This window comes from Hyla sarda, chromosome 2 (assembly GCF_029499605.1).
Source record: "Hyla sarda isolate aHylSar1 chromosome 2, aHylSar1.hap1, whole genome shotgun sequence".
In the NCBI taxonomy this organism is placed as follows: domain Eukaryota; kingdom Metazoa; phylum Chordata; class Amphibia; order Anura; family Hylidae; genus Hyla; species Hyla sarda.
Window position 1 is genome coordinate 496470390 of NC_079190.1, and position 27310 is coordinate 496497699.

Genomic DNA, 27310 nt, shown 5'->3' on the forward strand with positions numbered 1-27310 from the left:
AAAATATAGGTGGAGCATATTCCTCCATGACTGCATACTCCTCCTCAGCTCATTTTGCACGTCTAGTCCAACAACCTGTGATGACTACAGCTGCCCCTATTATGACCACGGGGCAAATGAGCGTTCCTACACCACCTACTTTTTTAGGAGGAGGAGTCCAACTCCGAGATCGGGAGACACTGAAGGACGAGATGCAGGTGTTAACCTGTCCTCCTACTTCTATACAAATTGACATCTTGAAGAAGGGTATATCCTAGGTCCCTACTCCTCTCTACGATTCCTTTACTTGGATAAAGGATATCAATTTGTTTGCTAGAAAGTTAGCATTACACAAAATGCATAAAAGCAGGGAAGCCAATCTGTCCCTGACAAATGAGAGGAGAGGGCCATATTGGATTTAGTTGATCTGTGAGAAGAGAATGATACTGGGATAAGGAGAATAGATCCACCCTTTTCAGATCTTAGCCCAAAGTCCAAGATAACACCACCATTTAGTCAATACAATCATATACAAACGTTTGTCGAAATGGTCACTGGTGAGTTAACTAAGATCCAAAATTATAGAGCACAAGGTAAGTTCTCGTCAGCTGAGTCCAGGGCTTTAAAGGAATTAGAGGGGAACAAAGAAATAATTTTGAAACCCTCCGACAAAGGAGGAAATATCGTAATCATGAATAAGAAGGATTACAAGGACATGGTGAGACTAATTAAGGATCCATTGATGTACAAAAAACTGGACAGCAACCCAACTGAGATACATCTAGCTGAGTTAAAAGCAATTTGAATGGAGGCAAAGGCAAATTCCCTAATCACAGAAGATGAGTTCCGTGTCATGTTTAACCCTAAGCCAGTACTAGCAACAATCTACACACTGCCGAAAATACATAAGCAGAGGACCCCCATTCTTGGACATCCAATCGTCTCAGGAAATGAGAATCTAACTGAGGGGATTAGCCTTCATGTGGATCAAATCCTTGCTCCCTTCGTATTGGCTCTATCCTCTTTTATCAAGGACATAGGAGATGCTGTCATTCGACTCCAGGAGATTTCTTTTTCGCCCCACACCCTTATAGTCATCCTCGATGTAGAGGCATTGTACACAAATATAAAACACTATTTAGGGTTGGAGGCGGTTCGGCACTTTCTATCCACTAGAGGTACCCAATACACAGCTCACAATGAATTTGTTTTATGCCTACTTCATATTTTTTTCGATGGACACTTTTATTTACAATGTAAAGGCACCGCTATGGGCATAGCATGTGCACCAAATTTCGCTAACTTGAGTGGTGGGTGGACACCATTGTTTTTTCTGACACCTTTCAAAGTTACACGAGTCACATTTTATTTTGGGGTAGATTTATAGATGATGTCCTTTTATTTTGGGATGGCACTATCACCTTATTTCAGGAATTTGTCACGGCACTTAATCACAATCACATAGGTATGCACTTCACGCACGAAATCCACACCAACACTCTTAATTTTTTGGACTTACAAAACTCTCTGGAGCCGAGTGGCAGTATCCAAACAAGAAGTTTCAGGAAATTAACTTTGACCAATAGCTTCCTGCAGTGGAGAAGCCATCATCCAGTTGCCCTAAAGAAAGGAATCCCAGTAGGCAAAACGTAATTGCTCGTCCAATGAGGCCTTCCTGGAGGAAAGCAAACTTTTCTATCAACGGTTTCTTGCAAGAGGGTATCCGAAGAAGATACTACACAGAGCTTTTGCCAGAGCAAGGGATACACCGAGAAGTGATCTTTTGGCTACCAATAAAACATCTCAGACACCCCCCCCCCAAAACATTGTAAGATGTATAGGTACCTTTGACAAAAACAACCGTCAGGTGATGAACGTCCTACGTAAGTATTGGCCCATCCTCTTGGCAGACATTGACCAAAGAGAGGTACTAACTCCTTATCCATTACATACAGGCGTGGAAAGAATATCAGGGAGCATTTAGTTAAGAGTCTTTATTAAGAACCTACTAGCAGCACGTGGCTTAGGTCAAGCATCATCAGATCTTTCCCTTGCGGAAATTGGTCATTTTGCCATTTGGTCCCAAAAACAAAATAATTCATTAATCCCATCGATGGAAATAAGTATGTGATTAGGGAGTTTATTAATTGCCAAACCACCGGTATTGTCTACATTGTTCAGTGTGGATGTCCCAGGATTTATGTTGGGAAGACTATCCAACAGTTTAGAAAAAGTATCTCCCAGCATATCAGCTCGATTCCTACAAGAGCGGATACACCTCTAGCGAGACATTTCTTGTCCCAAAATGGAGGAGACTGGTCAACGCTTAAATTCTACGGGCTGACCAAAGTACAACTAGGTCTGAGATGTGGAAATCTGGACAAGAAGCTTCTATGTGAAGAAGCTAAATGGATCCATGGGCTCAAATCCATGTCCCCTCTAGGACTTAATGAGGGATTTACATTCAGTCCCTTTATATAAAAGAACCTGTCATGGAAACCTACTGCAGAAATCTATTATCAATAACTTTCCTGTAAAATCCTCTACAGATTTCTGGTAATTCTTTGCACATCAGCCTGATATGTGGTCATGGAGAATTTTTCTGAACAGGACTTGAGAATGTTTTTGGGAGAATTTTTTCAATATGATTGTGGTTGACTATTTTGATTGACTGATCATAATATTATACACTTAAAGTAATTTCATCTACAGACCTAACGTCAAGCAATTGTAATAGAAAAAGTTTAACCAATTGAAGAGTGGAACACTGGAATAAATCATTCATGTGAACATATCAAAGGGGTTTTCTAAAATTCACATAAGGAGTCATGTTGGGTAATTCAAATCAGAGATTATCAATGAATATACAGTGAAATTCAAAATTAATGAACTTTGGAATAATCAACAGCTTCCCTTTTCCATAAAATTTATAACCAACCGACTGTTATGGTGAGAAGGGGTTTAATTATCCCCCTCCCCTCTTTTAACATATTATATACTCAGTTCCATAATTCATAATAATAAAATGAGGAACCAAAGATTGGGAGTAACTTATACCAGAAAGAGGAAAGCATTTTCCTCCAGATGCACATCAGTAGGAATTGAAATGAATGAGATGGAAACCAGAATTATTCAGAGTCAAGCTTTATTTAACCTTTTTTTACCACCTGGTTACTTACCTGTTTTGTCACTAAGTTTTTGCGCACCCGTACTGCGCATCTGTAGATATGTCTAAGTCCCGGCGCATAGTTCCGTGCGCAGCTGGAAGTGAGCGAACGGCCTTCACAGGATGGCGCGTACGCATAGCTATCCTTCCCGGCGGCACGGATAGGGTCAGTTTCCAATTGTTGATTGATGAATCCTGCGCAGGACGTCATAGTCTGACCAAATGTAGGCCCACTGGTGACCTAAACTGTCACTCAGAGAGCTATTGTTTGACCATTGATGGGATTGCTTCAATGCCCACTCATCGGTGGAGTGAGTCTCTAGTCCTGATAGGTTCAGGATCCAGGGTCGCCTTCCTTGGTCAATCCAATTATCAATTATATAACATCTAGAGTCATTTGGACAATCTCTCCTGTTTAGTTTCCTGTGACCTCATGAGGGGAGGTTATAAAACCCCCAGCACAGCGTTTTTTAATCAGTGCCCATTTGCCTCTTGACAATGCTACTTTGGTAGTGAAACATGTTGAGGGGGGCCATTTAGGTTTTAACTCAGACGCCATTGTCCTGTTATCAGAAGAATACAGGTGTTCCTGCAGGCACCTTGTACTATACAAAGTTACGCATATCAACAGACCGGTTGGTCAAGATATCTATCATAATCAGGACAATTTGGCGGATGTTTACTTTTAAACAAGTTTAACCCCTTAAGGACCAGGCCATTTTACACCTTAGGACCAGAGTGTAAGGAAAATGGATATTCCAAATAAAAAAAATTTTGATTCACATATACAAAATGTCTACTTTATGTTTGCATCATAAAATTGACGTGTTTTTACTTTTGGAAGACACCAGAGGGCTTCAAAGTTCAGCAGCAATTTTCCAATTTTTCACAAAATTTTCAAACTCACTAATTTTTCAGGGACCAGTTCAGGTTTGAAGTGGATTTGAAGGGTCTTCATATTAGAAATACCCCACAAATGACCCCATTATAAAAAATGCACCCCCCAAAGTATTCAAAATGACATTCAGTAAGTTTGTTAACCCTTTAGGTGTTTCACAGGAATAGCAGCAAAGTGAAGGAGAAAATTCACAATCTTCATTTTTTACACTTGCATGTTCTTGTAGACCCAATTTTTTAATTTTCACAAGGGGTAAATGGAGAAAATGTTTACTTGTATTTATAGCCCAATTTCTCTCGAGTAAGCACATACCTCATATGTCTATGTAAAGTGTTCGGCGGGCGCAGTAGAGGGCTCAGAAGCGAAGGAGCGACAAGGGGATTTTGGAGAGTATGTTTTTCTGAAATGGTTTTTGGGGGGCAAGTTGCATTTAGGAAGCCCCTATGGTGCCAGAACAGCAAAAAAAGAAACACATGCAATACCATTTTGGAAACTGGACCCCTTGAGGAACATAACAAGGAATTAAGTGAGCCTTAATGCTCCACAGGTGTTTCACGACTTTTGCATATGTAAAAAAATAAAATAAAAATTTCACTAAAATGTGTGTTTCCCCCCAAATTTCTATTTTTTGCAAAGGTTAATAGCAGAAAAGACCCCCAAAATTTGTAACCCCATCTCTTCTGAGTATGGAAATACCCCATGTGTGGACGTCAAGTACTCTGCTGGCGCACTACAATGCTCAGAAGAGAGGGAGCGCCATTGAGCTTTTGGGAAAAAAATTGTTTGGAATGGAAGTCAGGGGCCATGTGCATTTACAAAGCCCCCCGTGGTGCCAGAACAGTGGAACCCCCCACATGTGACCCTATTTTGGAAACTACACCCCTCACAGAATTTAATAAGGGGTGCAGTGAGTATTTACACCCCCCTGGCGTTTGACAGATCTTTGGAACAGTGGGCTGTGCAAATGAAAAATAAAATTTTTCATTTTCACAGACCACTGTTCCAAAAATCTGTCAGACACCTGTGGGGTGTAAATGCTCACTGTACCCCTTATTACATTACGTGAGGGGTGTAGTTTCTAAAATGGGATCACATGTGGGTATTTATTTTTTTGCGTTTATGTCAGAACCGCTGTAAAATCAGCCACCCCTGTGCAAATCACCAATTTAGGCCTCAAATGTACATAGTGCGCTCTCACTCCTGAGCCTTGTTGTGCGCCCGCAGAGCATTTTACGCCCACATATGGGGTATTTCTGTACTCAGGAGAAATTGCGTTACAAATTTTGGGGGTCTTTTTTTCCTTTTAACGCTTGTGAAAATAAAAAGTAAACGGCAACACCAGCATGTTAGTGTAAATTTTTTTATTTTTTTTACACTAACAAGCTGGTGTAGCCCCAAGTTTTCCTTTTCATAAGGGGTAAAAGGAGAAAAAGCCCCCAAAAATTTGTAGTGCAATTTTTCCCGAGTACGGAGATACCCCATATGTGGCCCTAAACTGTTTCCTTGAAATACGACAGGGCTCCGAAGTGAGAGCACGCCATGCGCATTTGAGGACTAAATTAGGGATTGCATAGGGGTGGACATAGGGGTATTCTACGCCAGTGATTCCCAAACAGGGTGCCTCCAGCTGTTGCTAAATTCCCAGCATGCCTGGACAGTCAGTGGCTGTCCGGAAATGCTGGGAGTTGTTGTTTTGCAACAGCTGGAGGCTCCGTTTTGGAAACACTGCCATACAATACGTTTTTCATTTTTATTGGGGGGGACAGTGTAAGGGGGTGTTTATGTAGTGTTTTACCCTTTATTATGTGTTAGTGTAGTGTTTTTAGGGTACATTCGCACTGGCGGGTTATGGTGAATTTCCCGCTAGGAGTTTGCGCTGCAGTGAAAAATTGTCCGCAGCCCAAACTTGAAGCAGGAAACTTACTGTAAGCCTGCCCGTGTGAATGTACCCTGTACGTTCACATGGGGGGGGCAAACCTCCAGCTGTTTCAAAACTACAACTCCCAGCATGTACTGACAGACCGTGCATGCTGGGAGTTGTAGTTTTGCAACAGCTGGAGGCACACTGGTTGGAAAACCTTCAGTTAGGTTCTGTTACCTAACTCAGTATTTTCTAACCAGTGTGCCTCCAGCTGTTGCAAAACTACAACTCCCAGCATGTACTGATCGCCAAAGGGCATGCTGGGAGATATAGTTATGCAATAGCTGGAGGTACGCAACTACAACTCCCAGCATGCCGAGACAGCTGATTGCTGTTTGGACATGCTGGGATTTGCAGTTTTGCAACATCTGGAGGGCTACAGTTTTAGAGAACACTGCAAAATGATCTCCAAACTGTGGTCCTCCAGCTGTTGCAAAACTATGATTCCCAGCATGCCCTGACTGCAAACAGTTGTTTGGGCATGCTAGGAGTTGTAGTTTTGCAAGATCTGGAGGGCTACAGTTTAGGGACCACTATATAGTGGTGTCGAACTGTAGCCCTCCAGCTGTTGCAAAACTACATATCCCAGCATGCCCAAACAGCTGTCTGGGCATGCTGGGAGTTGTAGTTTTGCAACATCTGGAGGGCTACAGTTAGAGACCACTGTATAATGGTCTCAAACTGTACCCTCCAGATGTTGCTAGGCAACTCACCGGCTTCCGTCGGATCCAGCCGTACGCCATCGCCGCCCGCCGATCTCTGTCGCCCGCAGCCTCCGTCGCCTGCCCGGATCAGTAAGTGGATCTTCAGCGCCGGTCCCCGTCGTTTCCCCGTCCTGCCCCGCCTATTGTGGGAGGGCAGGACGGGGAAAACGCAAGTAAACCCCCCCCCGCCCCCGATCTGCTATTGGTGGTCGCGTCTAGACCACCAATAGCAGGGATAGGAGGGGTGGCACCTGTGCCACCTCACTCCTATCGCTTCAGGGGGATCCTGGGTGTCTTAGACACCCGCGATCCCCCTTACATTCTGGGTCACTATAGACCCGTAATGACCCGGAATCGCACGAATCGAAGTGTGAATTCACTTGCGATTTGCCGCGATCGCCGACATGGGGGGTTCTGATGACCCCCCTGGGCATTAGCACGGGATGCCTGCTGAATGATTTCAGCAGGCATCCCGCTCCGATCCACGCCCGGCGCACGGCGGGGACTAGAACTGCCCATGACGTAAATGTACGTCCCTGGCCCTTAAGACCCAGGGTGTTGGGACGTACCGTTACGTCATGGGTCCTGTAGGGGTTAATGTGCGGAATTATAACAATAAAGATTGCACTTTTAAAACACTTAAATAAGGTATATGGGATATATTTTTGGGTTACCCACGGGTAGCCTATTATAAAGCTGTGTATGTAGTATGCATGCTGTGTGTATAGTGTATGTAGTGTGTATACTGTGTTTATAGTGTATGCAGTGTGTATGCTGTGTATGTATGCTGTGTGTATAGTGTATGCTATGTATATAGGGGGACATTTATTATTAGGTGTCTATTGTAGACACAGATCTACCCCTGTCTAATTTACAATCTTGCTCAAGATTTACAAAAATTGTGCACGTCCTTTGATAAATTTTGTGCAAATATAGAAAGGCCCCCCCCCCTCACTCTACCGTGCACTCCTTCTCTACCTCACACTTCACTGGGGCATTTTCGCGCTGTACACTGCTCACAAGGCTAGAAGTGCCGGAGCAGCAGTATACGCCGAACATAACTCTGCACAATAGCAAAATCATAAATCTTTATAAAGTACAGAGAAAGAGATTCTCAGAGAATTAAATAAATACATTTTGGCGCGAAAAGTATCGACCACATTTTTAAGGAGCTTTGTGCCGCGGTTTACACTGTTCACGTCAGTTTTGTAAAAGTGGTCATGTCTACGTATATTGTCTGCTTTACATGGTATTTTCAAAGGAGTGAGAGTCCAGTTTACATAAAAAAATTTCACTCCAGCTTTTTGATATTGTAGAAATCACAGAAATGGTTCTAGTTTTATTGTTTTTGTTTTCTTCTCATTTAGATACGTGAATGCGGAGGACTATGTTAGATTTAACGGATTGCGATGATGAGCAGCGTTTTTTTTAAAATGTCAATAAAAGGATTAACGAGGGCTGTGGGGGAGTGTTTTATATTTTTTTAAATAAAAATTTTTTCAATGTGTTGGTTTTCTTATAATTGAATTTTCAGGCTTAGTAGTGGAAGACGTCTTGTAGACATAATCCAATACTAAGGCGTTGCTTAGCGTTAGCCCCAAAATCAGTTAGCGCTAACCCCCAATTATTACTCCCCGGACCCAACGCCACAGGGATGCCGGGAAGAGTGGGTACCAAAAGGCCCGGACTGTCAAAAATGGCGCTCCTGGGCCTAGGCGGTAACAGGCTGGCGTTATTTAGTCTGGAGAGGGCCAGTAACCATGCTCCTCGCCCATCCTGGTAACATCAGGCTGTTGCTGCTTGGTTGGTATCTGGCTGATAATGAAAAAATGTGGGAACCACACACTTTTTTTTATTTAAAAAAATAAAAAATAATAGGGTTCCCCCTATTTTCAGTATCAGCCAGATACCAACCAAGCAGCAACATCCTGACGTTACCAGGGTGGGCGAGGACCATGGTTACTGGCCCTCCCCAGACTAAATAACGCCAGCCTGTTACCGCCTAGGCCCAGGAGTGCCATTTTTGACATGAGAATTTCATACTGGTACCTGGGAAAAAGCAGCAGATATCCTTTACTGACATTTACTAACACTCCATGCTGCCATATACAGTGTATAATGTTCTGTGGAAATGTATATTAGGCTTAGATACACCAGCAGAACACATGATAAACAGAAATATACCACTGCTGAACAAAATAGGCGCTGTTTCCACACATAATTGGCTTAGACACACTAAATTCACACATAATAGGATTACAGTACATACAGTAGTTTTACACTGAATGGGATAGACAAAATAGTATCATATATAGGATTAGGTACATGAGTAAAACATGATAGATACTTTAGTATCACCACGTGTTATAGGCTTAGATACGCAGTTGTAAGGGTGGGTTCACACCACGTTTTTCAAGTACGGTTCCCGTATACGTTTTCATTATAGAAAACGTATGGAACCGTATTGAAAACCATATACATAGACAAACAATTGAAAACCGCATGCATCCGTTTGCGTACGGTTTGCTTGCAATACTTTTTTTTCCCGTATTCAAAACCGTGGTTGACGCACATGTATATGTATACGGTTTTTACTTTGCACATGCGCATTTGCATCCTAAAGTTAACATTTTTAAAAATGTATTTATTTTAAATAAAATTTTCAAAAACATATGGGTTTAAAAAAAAATAAAAAACGTACGAAACCGTATGCACTTTTAAAATCAGATACACTAGTATCATACAGGGTGGCTTAGATGCACTAGATTTACACCACTAAAACACTCAAATACCACTCACACACATATACACAAACACACACAATGCGCTTACATCTCTTCTTCGACAGTTAGGACACTCCACACCCTAGGCTTAAAGGGGTACTCCTGTGGAAACCTTTTTTTTTTTTTTTTTTTTTCATCAACTGGTGCCAGGAAGTTAAACAGATTTGTAAATGACTTCTATTAAAAAATCTTAATCCTTACAGTACTTTTTAGGGGCTGTATACTACAGAGGGAATGTTTTTCTTTTTGGATTTCTCTTATGTCACGACCACAGTGCTCTCTGCTGACCTCTGCTGTCCAATTTAGGAACTGTCCAGAGCAGCATATGTTGGCTATGGGGATTTTCTCCTGCTCTGGACAGTTCCTAAAATGGACAGCAGAGAGCACCGTGGTCATGACGTAAGAGAAATCCAAAAAGAAAAACATTTCCTCTGTAGTATACAGCCCCTAAAAAGTACTGTAAGGATTAAGATTTTTTTTTATAGAAGTAATTTACAAATTTGTTTAACTTTCTAGCACCAGTTGATCTAAAAAAAAAAAGGAAAAAGTTTTCCACGGGAGTACCCCTTTAAGGAGCTGCAGGTCATGGGACTCATCTGTCAGGTCCTACAGCCTCTCCTGTACACATATACGCTCAAGCATCATCATACGGTTATGTGTTGGCTATTGCAGCGATTTGTGGCAAAAACCACTACCAAACTTTCATGTACAATAATTTCAAAGACATATGTGTGTGCAGGACTTTAGTCTGGAGCTTAAATGCCCACCCCCAGACCAAGCAGAATAACACCTGAGGTAAGAACTTCAACTCGCCTCATGGACACAGGAGCCCTTGGGAAGATTACATTCAGGAGGCAGAACTGTGCATATACAGTAGTAGGAACACATATTATTTACACAAGTGACAGCTGCCCATAAATGTATGTATGGTACGATATGAAAGAGAGGCCTTGATTTTTCTTTTATTCATTTCCCAGGGTCCTCTGGAGGAGGAAGACATGCTTACAGATTAAAGGTACACTGCCTAGGCTCTCTATTTCTCTAGCAAACAGCAGTAGGTAATCTCTGCTACTGTCCTGGTCTCACTGCTACTAGATACAGAATTCCCCTAACAACGGGCAGTGGGCATCAGATTGGAGGGAAGTGAGAAACCTAGTGGACACAACTTCATAACCCCTTGGCTATGAAATAGACGGAGGTTGTTTAAAATGGCAGAGACCATTGGACTCCTTTAGAACATGGGAATGTCCTTGTGATTTGTATATTTTAGTCTTAGTGAGGTGGTGCTGCACTCCTTCCTGAGTTAGACAGGTGACATTTTATATACAGTTAATGATATCTCTCTGCATTTCACATGTTTAGTAAATCTGCTTTTATTATTCCTCTCTCTTTACTTTTTTTAGTGGGCTGACACTTTCTGTTTTAACCGTTTTACTATCGATATAAACAAAGAACATTTACAGGTTAATTTTCATTTCTATGGCCTCTGTCTCCATTTTTGCTGCCTTTATCTGTTTTTTTTCACATTATTTTTTTTTTCTTTTCCCATTGGTTTTCTTGTGTACCTAACCCTTTTACTCCTACAAAGTATGGAGATATCATTGACAATTTAAGGTGTTTTTGTTAGAAATGTCCCATTTGGGCAAAAGCTACATAGCCTCTTGAACCGCAGCTAATGAAAGGGAATGTGGTCCCATAGCAACCCACAAGTTGCCGCAACCGGAATTCGATCCTTAAAGGGGTAGTCCAGTGGTGAAAAACGTATCCCCTATCCTAAGGATAGGGGATAAGTTTGAGATCGCTGGGAGTCCGACCGCTGGGGCCCCCTGCGATCTCTCTGTACGGGGGCCAGGCTCTCCGGCCAGATAGCGGGTGTCGAGCACCGCACGAAGCGGCGGCCGACACGCCCCCTCAATACAGCGCTATGGCAGGGCCGGAATTTGCCGAAGGCAGCGCTCTGGCTCTGCCATAGAGTTGTATTGAGGGGGCGTGTCGGCCGCCCCTTCGTGCGGAGGTTGACACGCCCCCTTCCTGCGGGGCCCCGTACAGGGGATCGCGGGGGGCCTCAGCGGTCGAACCCCCCACGATCTGCAACTTAACCCCTATCGTTAGGATAGGGGATAAGTTGCTCACCACTGGACTACTACTTTAACAAAACATCCAATTGAAAGTGGAATTTTAACATATACTCATTATTTTTAGGTGCCCACCAATCTGCACCATTCTGTTGGGTCTGTTGGTTGATATTAAGTGCAAAAGAACCCTTCACATAGTTGGATCCTATACCAGTTGGGAACAATAATGGGATCATAAATGATCAAAACACATAATTCAACTTTACAATGAATGAAGAAGATGCCAGCAAAAATTTCGATAAAACCCACGATAATCCCTCCATAAAAAAAGCACTCTTCTGCCATATTGTTTTCGTTTTACTGGGTTTGCTCTACAGTACAAATCACGTGTTAACTTTATTCTGCTTTACACCTTATTCTGACCGCTGTAACTTTTTAATTTTTGTACAGCTTTAAGCAGTTTGAAAGCTTCCTAATTTCCGCAGGGTGAGCTGTAGTTTTTTTTTATTGCTGCCATTGAATCAGGGGTGGCTTTTGGATCACATGTTAAAGGATAAGTATCATGAACAAAAACCTATCCCCTATCCTAAGTTTTAGAACGCAAGGATCTGACCATTGGGACCCACCGGCGATCTCCTATACGGTCCCCGACTCTCTCCAGGAACAGGGTGTGTTGACCCCCGCACGAAGTGGCGGCCGACACGCACCCTCCTATCCATGGGAGAGCCAAAGGTAGCCGAACGGCTCTCCCATAGAGATACATGGAGAGGACGTGTTGGCTGCCGTTTCGTGCTGGGGTTGACACGCCCGTTTCTCGGAGAGAGCCGGGGCCCCGTACAGGAGATCGCCAGTGGTCAGACCCCCAGAATATAAAACGTATCCCCTATCCTGCTGATAGGGGATACGTTTTTGTGCATGATATATCTCCTTTAACCCCTTAAGGACCGGAGGTTTTTCCGTTTTTGCATTTTCGTTTTTTGCTCCTTGCCTTTAAAAAATCATAACTCTTTCAAATTTACACCTAAAAATCCATATGATGGCTTATTTTTTGCGCCACCAATTCTACTTTGTAATGACGTCAGTCATTTTGCCCAAAAATCTATGGTGAAGCGGGAAAAAAAATCATTGTGCGACAAAATTGAAAAAAAAAACGCTGTTTTGTAACTTTTGGGGGCTTCCGTTTCTACGTAGTACATTTTTCGGTAAAAATGACACCTGATATGTATTCTGTAGGTCCATACGATTAAAATGATACCCTACTTATATAGGTTTGATTTTGTCGGACTTCTGGAAAAAATCATAACTACATGCAGGAAAATTAATACGTTTAAAATTGTCATCTTCTGACCCCTATAACTTTTTTATTTTTCCGTGTATGGGGCGGTATGAGGGCTCATTTTTTGCGCCGTGATCTGAAGTTTTTAACGGTACCATTTTTGCATTGATAGGACTTATTGATCACTTTTTATTCATTTTTAAATGATATAAAAAGTGACCAAAAATGCACTATTTTGGACTTTGGAATTTTTTGGCGCGCACGCCATTGACCGAGCGGTTTAATTAATGATATATTTTTATAATTCGGACATTTCCGCACGCGGTGATACCACATATGTTTATTTTTATTTTTATTTACACTGTGTTTTTTTTTTTATTGGAAAAGGGGGGTGATTCAAACTTTTAATAGGGGAGGAGTTAAATGATCTTTATTCACTTTTTTTTTTCACTTTTTTTTTGCAGTGTTATAGGTCCCATAGGGACCTATAACACTGCACACACTGATCTTCTATGTTGATCACTGGTTTCTCATAAGAAACCAGTGATCAACGATTCTGCCGGATGACTGCTCATGCCTGGATCTCAGGCACTGAGCAGTCATTCGGCGATCGGACAGCGAGGAGGCAGGAAGGGGCCCTCCCGCTGTCCTGTCAGCTGTTCGGGATGCCGCGATTTCACCGCGGCTATCCCGAACAGCCCACTGAGCTAGCCGGGATGCTTTCGGTTTCACTTTAGACGCGGCGTTCAACTTTGAACGCCGCGTCTAAAGGGTTAATAGCGCGCGGCACAGCGATCAATGCCGCGCGCTATTAGCCACGGGTCCCGGCCGTTGTTAGAGGCCGGGCCCGACCCGCTATGACGCGGGGCCACGCCGTGGCCCCGCGTTATAGATCGGGAGTGGACACATGACGTTCCAGTACGTCATGTGTCCTTAAGGGGTTAATCCATGTTTTTGGGAGGTAAAGTGACCTAAAAACAAACAGTATTTTTTTTTATATACCGTATTTTTCGCCGTATAAGACGCACTTTTTCTTCCCCAAAACTGGGGGGAAAAAGTCGGTGCGTCTTATACGGCGAATACACCCCTATCGCAGCGGTCCCTGCGGCCATCAACGGCCGGGACCCGCGGCTAAAACAGGACATCACCGATCGCGGTGATGCCCTGTATTAACCCTTCAGACGCGGCGATCAAAGCTGACCGCCGCGTCTGAAGGGAAAGTGACACTAACCCGGCTGTTCAGTCAGGCTGTTCGGGACCGCCGCGATTTCACAGCGGCGGTCCCGAACAGCCCGACTGAATAGCCGGGTTAGTGCTTACAGGACACCGGGAGGGACCTTACCTGCCTCCTCGGTGTCTTCTCCGTTCAGGGATCCCCTGTATGGCCGGCGCTCTCCTTCCTCGTCGTCGCGTACGTGCGTCGGCGTGCGTAACGACGTGATGGCGGCGACAGAGAGCAAGGATACCCGGCCAGCAGCAGAGACGTTCCGGAGCGACGGGGACACGGCGACAGCGATGGAGCGACATCCAGGGCAGCGGTGACGGGTCCGGAGCGGCGGGGACACGTGAGTATTACCTCCTATGCAGTGGTCTTCAATCTGCGGACCTCCAGCCGTTGGCTGTCCGGGCATGCTGGGAGTTGTAGTTTTGCAACATCTGGAGGTCCGGAGGTTGAAGACCACTATTGGGTTCAAAATCTTAATTTTTTTAGATTTTGCCCCTAAAAATTGGGTGCGTCTTATACGCCGGTGCGTCCTATAGGACTGTTTTTCATTTTTCTCTCTTTATTATTTTATATTTATTTATTATTTTTTTTTATTATGTACTTTTAGTTCCTCTAGGGCAGTGTTTCCCAACCATGCTGCCTCCAGCTATTGCAAATCTACAACTCTCAGCATGCCCGGACAGCATCACCGGAAAGCCCTGTGTTTATAGTGAGCGAGGAATACGCAGCGTATTTCCCGCTGCTGATGCAAATTTTGCACAGCGTGAAGTACGCTGCGTATACGCCAGGTGGGAACGCACCCTAAACCAACAAAACATTCCTCTTCCACATTTTATATTTCTTCCCTACTCCCACCCACCCTACACCAGATCCCATTAGAAAAGGGAGAAATCAAAATACAACAATACCATGAGGGCGACATATATTTCCTACCTCCCAATCATCTTATCTTTCATAACATTGTTCATTTTTACAAAATGTTTTCCCCCTGTTATTAAAAGGTCGAACCCCTATCCAACCCCCACTCCCACCCATCAAGAAAAGAGAGAGGAAAAAAAAGAAAAGGATACTGTTGTCAATATTTATGAAGTATTTCCATACTTTACTCCATCTATCTTTCTTCCCTTTTGCTCATAATTGCTCTTTTCTCTTAAAGGGTACCTCTCATCAAATAAACTTTTGATATATTTTAGATTAATGAATGTTGAATAACTTTCCAATAGCCTGTTAATGAAAAATAGGCTTCTTCCTATTGTATTTTTCCCGATCAGTCCTGTCAGCAAGCATTTCTGACTCATGCAAGAGTCCTAAACACTCAGAGCTGCCAGCCTGCTTTGTTCACAGCCAAACAGGCTGTGAACAAAGCAGGCTGGCAGCTCTGAGTGTTCTCCTTTGTGAACAAAGCAGACTGGCAGCTCGTAGTGTTTAGGACTCCAGCATGAGTCTGAAATGCTTGCTGCCAGGACTGGTAGGGAGACCCCTAGTGGTCATTTCTTCAAAGTGGAAAATTAAATAGAAAGAAGCATATATTTTTAATAACATGCAATTGTGAAGTTATTCTGCATACATTAATCTATAATATATCAAAAGTTTTTTTGATGAGAGGTACCCTTTAACACTCTGAATTTCTCTTTGCCATTCTCCCACAGAGGATCCATCAGGTTTAATCCAGTTACGCACAATTACCAATCTTGCATAGAACATAGTCCTACATAAGAACTCCTTAAAGGGGTTATCCAGGAAAAAAAAAATTATATATCAACTGGCTCCAGAAATTTAAACTGATTTGTAAATTACTTCTATAAAAAAAATTAATCCTTTCAGTTCTTATAAGCTGCTGAAGTTGAGTTGCTCTTTTTTTGTCTAAGTGCTCTGTGATGACACCTGTCTCAGGAACCACCCAGTTTAGAAGCAAATCCCCATAGCAAACCTCTTCTACAGTGTGCAGTTCCCGAGACAAGCAGAGATGTCAGCAGAGAGCACTGTTGCCAGACAGAAAACAACAACTCAATTTCAGCAGCTGATGATTATTGAAAGGATTAAAAATTTTAATAGAAGTAATTTACAAATCTGTTTCACTTTCTGGAGCCAGTTTATATATATATATATATATATATATATATATATATATATATATATATCTCAAAACGTTTTATCCTGGAATACCCCTTAAACCTCTTAAGGACCCATGACGTACGCGTACGTCATGAGTTCGCTCCAGATCTATAACGCGGGGCCACAGTTGTTGGAGGCCGGGACCCTTGGCTTATAGCACGCATTGATCGCAGTGCCGTGCGCTATTAACCCTTTACTCTAAAGTGAAAGTGAAACCATGCCGGTTAGCTCAGGGAGCTGTTCGGCATCCCGAACAGCTTACAGGACAGCAGGAGGGTCCCTACCTGCCTCCTCGCTGTCCGATCGCCGAATGACTGCTCAGTACCTGAGATCCAGGTCAAGCGGCAGAATCATCGATCAGTGGTTTCTTATGAGAAACCACTGATCAATGTAAAAGATCAGTGTGTGCAGTGTTATAGGTCCCTATGGGAGCTATAACACTGCAAAAAAAAGTGGAAAAAAAAGTGAATAAATATCATTTAACTCCTCCCCTAATAAAAGTTTGAATCACCTCCCTTTTCCCATAAAAAAAAAACTGTGTAAATAAAAATAAACATATATGGAATCTCCGCGTGCGGAAATGTCCGGATTATAAAAATATATTGTTAATTAAACCGCATGATCAATGGCGTGCGCGCAAAAAAATTCCAATAAGTCCTATCAATACAAACTTCAGATCACGGCGCAAAAAATACCGACCTCATACCGGCCCATACGCGGAAAAATAAAAAAGTTATAGGGGTCAGAAGATGACAATTTTAAACGTATACATTTTCCTGCATGTAGTTATGATTTTTTCCAGAAGTACGACAAAATCAAACCTATATAAGTAGGGGATCATTTTAATCGTATGGACCTACAGAATAAAGAGAAGGTGTCATTTTTACCAAAAACTTTACTGTGTAGAAACTGAAGCCCCCAAAAATTACAAAATGGCGTTTTTTTTTCAATTTTGTCTCACAATGATTTTTTTTCCCGTTTCGCCGTAGATTTTTGGGTAAAATGACTAACGTCATTACAAAGTAGAATTGGTGGCGCAAAAAATAAGCCATCATATGGATTTTTAGGTGCAAAATTGAAAGAGTTAATGATTTTTTAAAGATAAGGAGGAAAAAAACGAAAATACAAAAATGGAAAAACCCCGGGTCCTTAAGGGGTTAATAGTCTCCGTGATTCCCTATGCAAAAAGTCGCAGTTCTGCTTAAAATGTGCGACTTTTTAAAATTGATTTCCAAAGGCAGTTTTGTAAGCCAGGTCTGGGCTAGTGTAGGTTTGCGGCATTTCGGAGGGGTTTGCGACTTTTTGCGCGACATTTGCACTGGATGAATTTGTTACCACTGCAAAATAAAAACTGATATTGACTTTTGAAAGGTCATTTGCAGGTTTTGCTAACTGCAAATGGTCACAAAAAAGTGCTCAGGCCACGAGACATTCCCGTGTAAGCAAAGTGTCCAGTGTATGCAAAAAAAAAAAAAAAAGCTCTAACAACTATGATAAATCTCTGCCATAATATTTTAAAAGTAGCAAAATAAAAAAAAACTGTATAAATGGGGTATTTCCCCAAAAGTGGCAAAATTGCTTTTTTTTCAATTTTACCCAACAAATATTTTTTTTGCTCTTTGCATACACTTCATGTCCCATCCACATTGAAATGGCATCAAATTTCGACATTTATCTCTAAGCACCCACTATTACCTTGTTATTTCACCAATCTGAGGAAGGGTAACAGGTCCCCCCCAATAGCATTTATCAACCATCAATGGTTTCACACCTTGTGGACCACCTTGGGTAATGGTGTGAAGGTACAATCTAGATGCTGAGGTCCCTATTGACCATGGCATCTAAGTATTTAGACAGCTGTGAATGGAGTCATCTCTGATATCCACTGTGTATGTTGAGCCTATTCTATCGAATGTTGGGAGGGGGTTAAACACTTCATGTGTAGGAGACCGCTCCAATCCTTGCTACCGCCGTTGTGCCGGGTCTGTAGGGTAGCGTCTCCCCTCTCCAATACAAATTTAGAAAACGATGTTCGGCACTAAGCAGCGAGTAAAAGTCCACTTTATTGAAGCATAATAATAAAATACAGGCAGAGCTAAGCTCTGCCTGTATTTTATTATTATGCTTCAAAAGTGGACTTTTACTCGCTGCTTGGTGCCGGACATTGTTTTCTACGGGATTAAACACTCCTCCAACCTTCTAGCTATCTTCTCCCCAAGCACAGCTGCACCTTCCCTAATCCGGTGCAGCCTATCCTTGCCATAAAGTATGGAGCTTACAGTGCTGTCTCTCTGGTGTGGCACATGGTACATTTGATGTCCTTGCCCTAAGTCCCTGAGAACATTCTTTGGTACCTTCTACCTGGCCTGAGCTTTGTCATTGGTTCACCATGACTGCTGGCTCCTAACCAGCCCCCTCAGTGATCTATCAACCAGTTCCATGATAAGTAAGCCCTGGAGGGGAGAGCATCATACTGGAGGGGCACATGACAGGGGGATGAGGGCCAGGAGAGAAGGGGTTAATGGGATGATAGGATAGGCAGGGAGGGGAAGTGGGAGGAGTGGACAGGATATGTAAGGCCCAAACAGGAAGAGGAGGAGTCAGTTGGTGCAGCGACAAAGAAGATTCCCTCCCACTCGCCCTTGTTAAAGTTTGTTGCGGCAGCGAATGGGGCAGGAGAAGGACCTAGAAGCATCACTGTACTTGTGGAGTTTGGAAGGTAAAGTGGGGCATGGAGGTACACGGCCCGATGGTACGGTCTCTGTGGCCATGAAGCCCAGAGAGTAATATGGGGCTCTGAAGATGGTTCTCCCAGGCTAGGTATTGGACAGCTGGGAGTAAAAGTAGGAGGCCCCAGGAAGTTAAAGGACAACTGCAGTGGTAAACATTTATATATGCCCGGGCCTCAAAAATAAACAAAATAAACTCATACATACCTTCCAAAGAGCCCCCGTTGGTCCGGCACAGGCCTCACGGTCCGGCAGTGCTGACGTCATTCCACTTCCTGGGGACGGGGACGCCACAGAGCCGTCGGCGTATCACCGGCCGCAGCGATGTCCCGCCCCGGCCTGTGATAGGCTGAGCCCACTGTCATGTAAGGAGCTCTGGCCGGCTTCTTACATGACAGTGTGCTCAGCCTATCACCGACCGGGTCGGGACATCGCTGCAGCCGGTGATACGCCGACGGCTCTGCGGCGTCCCCGTCCCCAGGAAGTAGAATGAGATCAGCCTGTGCCGAACCAACGGGGGCTCATGGGAAGGTATGTATGAGTTTATTTAGTTTATTTTTTAGGCCCGGGCACGGGCATATATTAATGTTTACCACTGCAGTTGTCCTTTAATGGATGGTCTTGGAAAGTGGAGTGGACGGTGCCTCTGGGTTTCTTCTTCTGATAATATTCATGTTCCCAAGTGGGGTTGTTAAATGTTTGATTGACGTATGACGATCATACAGAGTTTTAAAATGTTACAATGTTTTAATTGTTGGATAAATAAAATTGGGCTGCTGTGGCCTTTGCACGATAAAGTCTGTGTCTGTCGTTAATAAAAGGGGGGGGGGTTAATGGCTGATGGGTCTATGGTGGCTGAGACCAGGCAGCTAGAATCTCCCATAGTCATGTGAATGTAGACAGTGAATATATACAAAGAGACTCCTGTCTAAACTCTCTGAACCTAAAGTCACTTAATCCCAAGTCACACACTTAAGACAAGACACACTTAGGATCAAGACTCTCGGCTTCCACACTCGCTCTTCCAGTTTGCTTTAAGAACTGCTTTTCTCCACTCCGCCATAGTAGATTCTGCCAGCGATTCCTCTGCTTGCAAAGGCCAAAGCAATCTCCACACAGCAGCAGCTTAAAGGGGTACTCCACTGGAAAACACTTTTTTTTTTTTTTTAAATCAACTGGTGCCAGAAAGTTAAATAGATTTGTAAATTACTTCTATTAAAAAATCTTAATCCTTCCAGTACTTAACAGCTGCTGTATGCTCCACAGGAAGTTATTTTCTTTTTGAATTTCCTTTCTGCCTGACCACAGTGCTCTCTGCTGATACCTCTGCCCATTTTAGGAACTGTCCAGAGTACGAGCAAATCCCCATAGAAAACCTATCCTGCTCTGGACAGTTCCTAAAATGGACAGGATGTCATCAGAGAGCGCTGTGGTCAGGCAGAAAGGAAATTCAAAAAGAACTTCCTGTGGATCATAACAGCAGCTGATAAGTACCGTAAGGATTAAGATTTTTTAACAGAACTGATTTACAAATCTGTTTAACTTTCTGGCACCAGTTGATTTAAAAAAAAATGTTTTCCAGTGGAGTACCCCTTTAAGACCTTTTAAGTAGGTAACCGCACCCTGAACTAGTGCAAAATTTGGTGCAAAATTGTGGAGTAAAGTAAGCTTGCAGTAGCTCAGGGAAAGCATGTGGTGTGCAGGCCTTAGTGGGATGGCTGGATGATGGAGGTAACAGTTTTTGGTTTTCACCAAATCTCCCACACTCCTTGAGCTGGCTAAATGCTAAGAGAGTTCAAATTGTGAATAGTGGTGGTAGTAGCCCCCTGAGCATTCTCTGTGTGATGCTTCTCGGCTGGTGTAAGGTGAGGTACTGAGGTACCCTTGTCAGACTGAAATTGACACTTTCAAGACAAAAGAGAGGCATGATGTCTTGGTAAGGCTGGGTTCACACCACGTTTTGTTAACTACGGTTCCCGTATATGGCTGGGAGGAGGGGGGGCGGTGCTTAACCCTGACTACTGAAGATAAGAGAGAAGCAGAAATTTTTGGAAATCTGGAAAACCTTCTGGAAAACCTGATTGAAACTCTGTTAGGCTGGGTTCACACCACGTTTTGTTAACTACGGTTCCTGTATATGGCTGGGAGGGGGGTGGGGTGGCGGGGCTTAATCGCGGCACCCACACTCAGCCATATTCGGGAACCGTATTTAATGCATGTCTATGAGCCGACCGGAGTGAACCGCAGACTCCGGTCAGCTTCGTTTTCGGCCGTATGCGGTTTCCCGACCGCAGGCAAAAACGCGAAGCCGACCGGAGGCTGCAGTTCACTCCGGTCGGCTCATAGACATGCATTAAATACGGTTCCCGAATACGGCTGAGTGGGGGCGCCGCGATTAAGCCCCCCCTCCCAGCCGTATACGGGAACCGTAGTTAACAAAACGTGGTGTGAACCCAGCCTAACAGAGTTTCAATCAGGTTTTCCAGAAGGTTTTCCAGATTTCCAAAAATTTCTGCTTCTCTCTTATCTTCAGTAGTCAGGGTTAAGCACCGCCCCCCCCCCCCCCCCCCCCCCCCCCTCCCAGCCGTATACGGGAACCGTAGTTAACAAAACGTGGTGTGAACCCAGCCTAACAGAGTTTCAATCAGGTTTTCCAGAAGGTTTTCCAGATTTCCAAAAATTTCTGCTTCTCTCTTATCTTCAGTAGTCAGGGTTATTAGATGTCAATAGACAAATGCTTAACAAGCTGTTTCTCTCCAGTCTGATTCAACTTATCTCTCCCTGTGGGGTGCACAACTTAAAAATCATGTTTTTTATCTGCACTCAATACCTCATAATAAGAATGTGAATACAGAATTTTAGATTTTTTTTCCCTGCTGTGGGGTGCACAACTTTAGTACTGCAATTCCCAGCTGTGGGGTGCAGGGCCTTTAAAAAATATTCAGTAACTCAGCTGCCAAGGTGCTAGGCCAGGCCAAAGGCCTGATAGGCTTAGTCAATGGCCTTGTTGTACATTTCTTCTCAAACACTTCTGCTGTCTGTCTTCACAAATATCTCACACTTCTGCTACATTTTCTACACTGATCAGCTCTCAATTCACTGAGTAGCCCCTGAAAGGGTTAGACATTACGATTAAGCTCCACCTTCTGCCGTTGTGGTAAATGGGAAACTCTTCTTAGTCATTGAAATGCCTGTACAAATCATTTAAATGGGTGCTCCGCGCATAGAATTCCTATCCCCATCTATTGTCTGACCATGGTGGGGGGAGGGGTCTGGTCTAGCTGCTGGGACCCCTCGCAATCTCCGGTGAAGCACCCGAGTCATCCAGTGAACTAATCGTACTTCGCTCTGTGCCGAATAATGGCCGACCACAGCTGTCACGCCCCTCCATTCATGTCTATGGGAGGAGACATGATGGCTGTGTACTAGCCATCACGCCCCTTCCCATAGACATGAATGGAGGGGGTGTGGCATGACAGAATGCCATGGTGGATGGCGGAGGGTCCCAGTGGTGGCACCCCCGCAATTAGACATCTTATGCCCTATACTTTGGACAAGGGATAAGATGTCTAAGGGCGGAGTACCCCTTTAAAAGCACAGTGTATAACTCCATGTTAGAGTATCTATAACTTCATAGCATTTTAAGGGGTTACTCCGTCCCTAGACATCTTATCCCTACTAGCCATGCGGCGCTGGTCCATATCACTATATACAGAGATATATAACTTATACCAGCTGTACATATATAATTATATACAGTATACACCCAGGTTATACCAGCATGGTCCATATCACTATATACAGGAGATATATAACTTATACCAGCTGTACATATATAATTATATACAGTATATACCAAGGTTGTACCAGCATGGTCCATATCTCTATATACAGGAGATATATAACTTATACCAGCTGTACATATATAATTATATACAGTATACACCCAGGTTATACCAGCATGGTCCATATCACTATATACAGGAGATATATAACTTATACCAGCTGTACATATATAATTATATACAGTATATACCAAGGTTGTACCAGCATGGTCCATATCTCTATATACAGGAGATATATAACTTATACCAGCTGTACATATATAATTATATACAGTATATACCCAGGTTATACCAGCATGGTCCATATCACTATATACAGGAGATATATAACTTATACCAGCTGTACATATATATTATATACAGTATATACCCAGGTTATACCAGCATGGTCCATATCACTATATACAGGAGATATATAACTTATACCAGCTGTACATATATAATTATATACAGTATATACCCAGGTTATACCAGCATGGTCCATATCACTATATACAGGAGATATATAACTTATACCAGCTGTACATATATAATTATATACAGTATACACCCAGGTTATACCAGCATGGTCCATATCACTATATACAGGAGATATATAACTTATACCAGCTGTACATATATATTATATACAGTATATACCAGGTTATACCAGCATGGTCCATATCACTATATACAGGAGATATATAACTTATACCAGCTGTACATATATAATTATACACAGTATATACCAAGGTTGTACCAGCATGGTCCATATCTCTATATACAGGAGATATATAACTTATACCAGCTGTACATATATAATTATATACAATATATACCAGGTTATACCAGCATGGTCCATATCACTATATACAGGAGATATATATAACTTATACCAGCTGTACATATATAATTATATACTGTATATACCCAGGTTATACCAGCATGGTCCATATCACTATATACAGGAGATATATAACTTATACCAGCTGTACATATATAATCATATACAGTATATACCAGGTTATACCAGCATGGTCCATATCATTATATACAGGAGATATATAACTTATACCAGCTGTACATATATAATTATATACAGTATATACCCAGGTTATACCAGCATGGTCAATATCACTATATACAGGAGATATATAACTTATACCAGCTGTACATATATATTATATACAGTATATACCCAGGTTATACCAGCATGGTCCATATCACTATACACAGAAGATGTAAAACTTACATAAGCTGCATATATATATACAGTCATGGCTGTAAATGTTGGCAACCCTGACATTTTTCAAGAAAATGAAGTATTCCTCACAGAAAAGGATTGCAGTAACACATGTTTTGCTATACACATGTTTATTCCCTTTGTGTGTATTGGAACTAAACCAAAAAAGGGAGGAAAAAAAAGCTAATTGGACATAATGTCACCAAACTCCAAAAATGGTCTGGAAAAAATTATTGGCACCCTTTCAAAATTGTGGATAAATAAGATTGTTTGAAGCATGTGATGCTCCTCTAAACTCACTTGAGGCAAGTGACAGATGTGGGCAATATAATAATCACACCTGAAAGAAGATAAAAAGGAGAGAAGTTCACTTAGTTTTTGCATTGTGTGTCTGTGTGTGCCACACTAAGCATGGAGAACAGAAAGAGGAGAAGAGAACTGTCTGAGGACTTGAGAACCAAAATTGTGGTAAATATCAACAATCTCAAGGTTACAAGTCCATCTCCAGAGATCTAGATTTGCCTTTGTCCACAGTGCGCAACATTGTCAAGATGTTTGCAACCCATGGCACTGTAGATAATCTCCCTGGGCGTGGACGGAAGAGAAAAATTGATGAAAGGTGTCAACGCAGAATAGTGTGGATGGTGGATAAGCAGCCCCAAACAAGTTCCAAAGATATTCAAGCTGTCCTGCAGGCTCAGGAAGCATCAGTGTCAGTGCGAACTATCCGTCAACATTTAAATGAAATGAAACTGACACAGAGACATAAAAAAGCAAGACTACATTTTGCCAAAATGAACTTGAGTAACCAAAATCCTTCCGGGAAAACATCTTATGGACAGATGAGACCAAGATAGAGCACATCATTCTACTGTTTACCGAAAACGGAATGAGTCCTACAAAGAAAAGAAAACAGTACCTACAGTCATATATTGTGGAGGGTCAATGATGTTTTGGGGTTGTTTTGCTGCCTTTGGCACTGGGGGCCTTGAATGTGTACAAGGCATCATGAAATCTGAGGATTACCAATGGATTTTAGGTCCCACTGTACAGCTGGGTTTGCGTTATAGATCTTGGGTCTTCCAGCAGGACAGTGACCCCAAACATATGTCAAAAAGCCCCCAGAAATGGATGACAACAAAGCGCTGGAGAGTTCTGAAGTGGCAGCAATGAGTCCAGATCTAAATCCCATTGATCACCTGTGGAGAGATCTTAAAATTGCTGTTGGGAAAAGGCGCCTTCCAATAAGAGAGACCTGGAGCAGTTTGTAAAGGAAGAGTGGTCCAACATTCCGGCTGAGAGGTGTAAGAAGCTTATTGATGGTTATAGGAAGACACTGATTTCAGTTATTTTTTCCAAAGGGTGTGCAACCAAATACTAAGTTAAGGGTGCCAATAATTTTGTCCAGCCCATTTTTGGAGTTTGGTGTAATATTATGTCCAATTTCTTTTTTTTCTCCTCCTTTTTTGGTTTAGTTCTAATACACACAAAGGGAATAAACATGTGTATAGTAAAACACGTGTTACTGCAATCCTTTCCTGTGAGAAATACTTCATTTTCTAGAAAAATTTCAGGGGTGCCAACATTTACGGCCATGACTGTATTAAGTGATATATCATTATATAGAAGAATTTTACTGCATTCATTAAATATTTTTTTACTCAATAATAAATCAGTATACGACAAGCTCCTTAGCTCCCCTAGTGGTGGCTTTAGGCAGGTAGAATTTTATCATCCACCTCTATGTCTATGTAGGGGGTTTGTTGCTCAGTATCAGTCAATTAGGCTTCAAACCCTAATAAAGATGTATAATAATAGTATCAATCAGCACATGATACTGTATATGGAGAAATAGAATTAACTTTCATATGAAGGATTATACAGAATGACTCAAGATGCAAAAATAAGTTTCATTTTCCTCTTTGCGGCGTTGACCATCAATGCCAGTTAGGGTGTAGTATGTGGCAATGGTTGCTATAGCTGGTATAGTGAACATATGTGACCAGAGTTTCCTCATTGTTCTGAAGTTCTTACAGACAATGGATCTGTCTCAGTCACCGCTCTACACCTGGATGCCAAACCATTGACACCTCCAGCCCTGCTATACAAGGCCAATTTCGTAAGAGGAAGACAAAGAGACAAAAAAAAGCATATGATAGAAATGCGTCGCTGTAGGATATTTTTAAACACATTGTACCTCAGTGGCCAAACACAGGTACTGCTAGGAGACAGGTTCTACTTTAAAGATTTCCTGTTCAGTAGGAGCCTCACCCACCTGTAACAGAGGCTTCATAACCTGACACCCAGCTGCCGACCTGACAGTTCACTACCTGAGTCTCCTCCATACACTGCCAGCATGGGAGCTTGGATATATTTATTACTTATTATATTTGTCCTCCAAAGTAAGTAAGATTTTATATTTCTATTAGATTATTATATTTATTATTATTATTATTATTTTTATTATCATTATTATTATTGTTGTATTATTATTCTCTTTATTATTATTATTATTTTTATTATCATTATTATTATCTTTATTATTATTATTATCATTATTATTGTTGTATTATTATTCTCTTTATTATTATTATTATTATTATTTTTATTATCATTATTATTCTCTTTATTATTATTATTATTATTATCATTATTATTATTGTTGTCGTATTATTATTCTCTTTATTATTATTATTATTGTTGTCGTATTATTATTCTCTTTATTATTATTATTGTTGTCGTATTATTATTATCTTGATTATTATTATTATCTTTATTATTATTACAATTAAGTTATGTTGAATATTATTTAGATTTAGGCAAAAGAAAAAGGGGAGAGAGGGCACTCAGCGACCTCTGACAATTGGTCCTCAGCGACCTCTGACAATGTCTCCTTCGGGGGTGCACGTACAATAGTATAAAGTATACAATATAAATGCAAAAAGAAGCGCATACGTGCACTCACCGCAAAGCAGGGACAATCAAGCCTGGAGGTCCGGTGGCTGTAACGGGATGCCGGGTCTCGGCGTCGGCGCTGGTGTGTGGCGCTCAGAGGCTACGCCGGCGTAGCCTCTGAGCGCCACACACCAGCGCCCGACGCCGAGACCCGGTATCCCGTTTCAGCCACTGGACCTCCAGGCTTGATTGTCTCTGCTTTGCGGTGAGTGCACGTATGCGCTTCTTTTTGCATTTTTATTATTTTGTTTTATTTGAATTATTTATTTAGTTACTTATTATTATTACTTATTATTATTTTAGTAGCTTCATTAAATTGTGGTTCCTGACCCACCCAGGGGATTCATTGTGTTTGAGTTATTATTATTACAATTCATATGATGCTCATTATTTTACTATGTTTAGTTATATGAAATT

The 27310-nt window shown here is 42.1% G+C and overlaps 1 protein-coding gene across 1 annotated transcript in view; it reads left to right on the forward strand.

Moving 5' to 3' along the window:
- Positions 1-784: 784 nt before the first annotated feature.
- LOC130357514 (serine-rich adhesin for platelets-like) overlaps positions 785-27310 on the forward strand; it is a 52600-nt gene continuing 26074 nt past the window's right edge. The window contains exons 1-2 of the mRNA XM_056560210.1: positions 785-1122; positions 10429-10466. Coding sequence (XP_056416185.1) covers positions 785-1122; positions 10429-10466 — 376 coding nt within the window. The remainder of the gene's footprint in view (positions 1123-10428; positions 10467-27310) is intronic.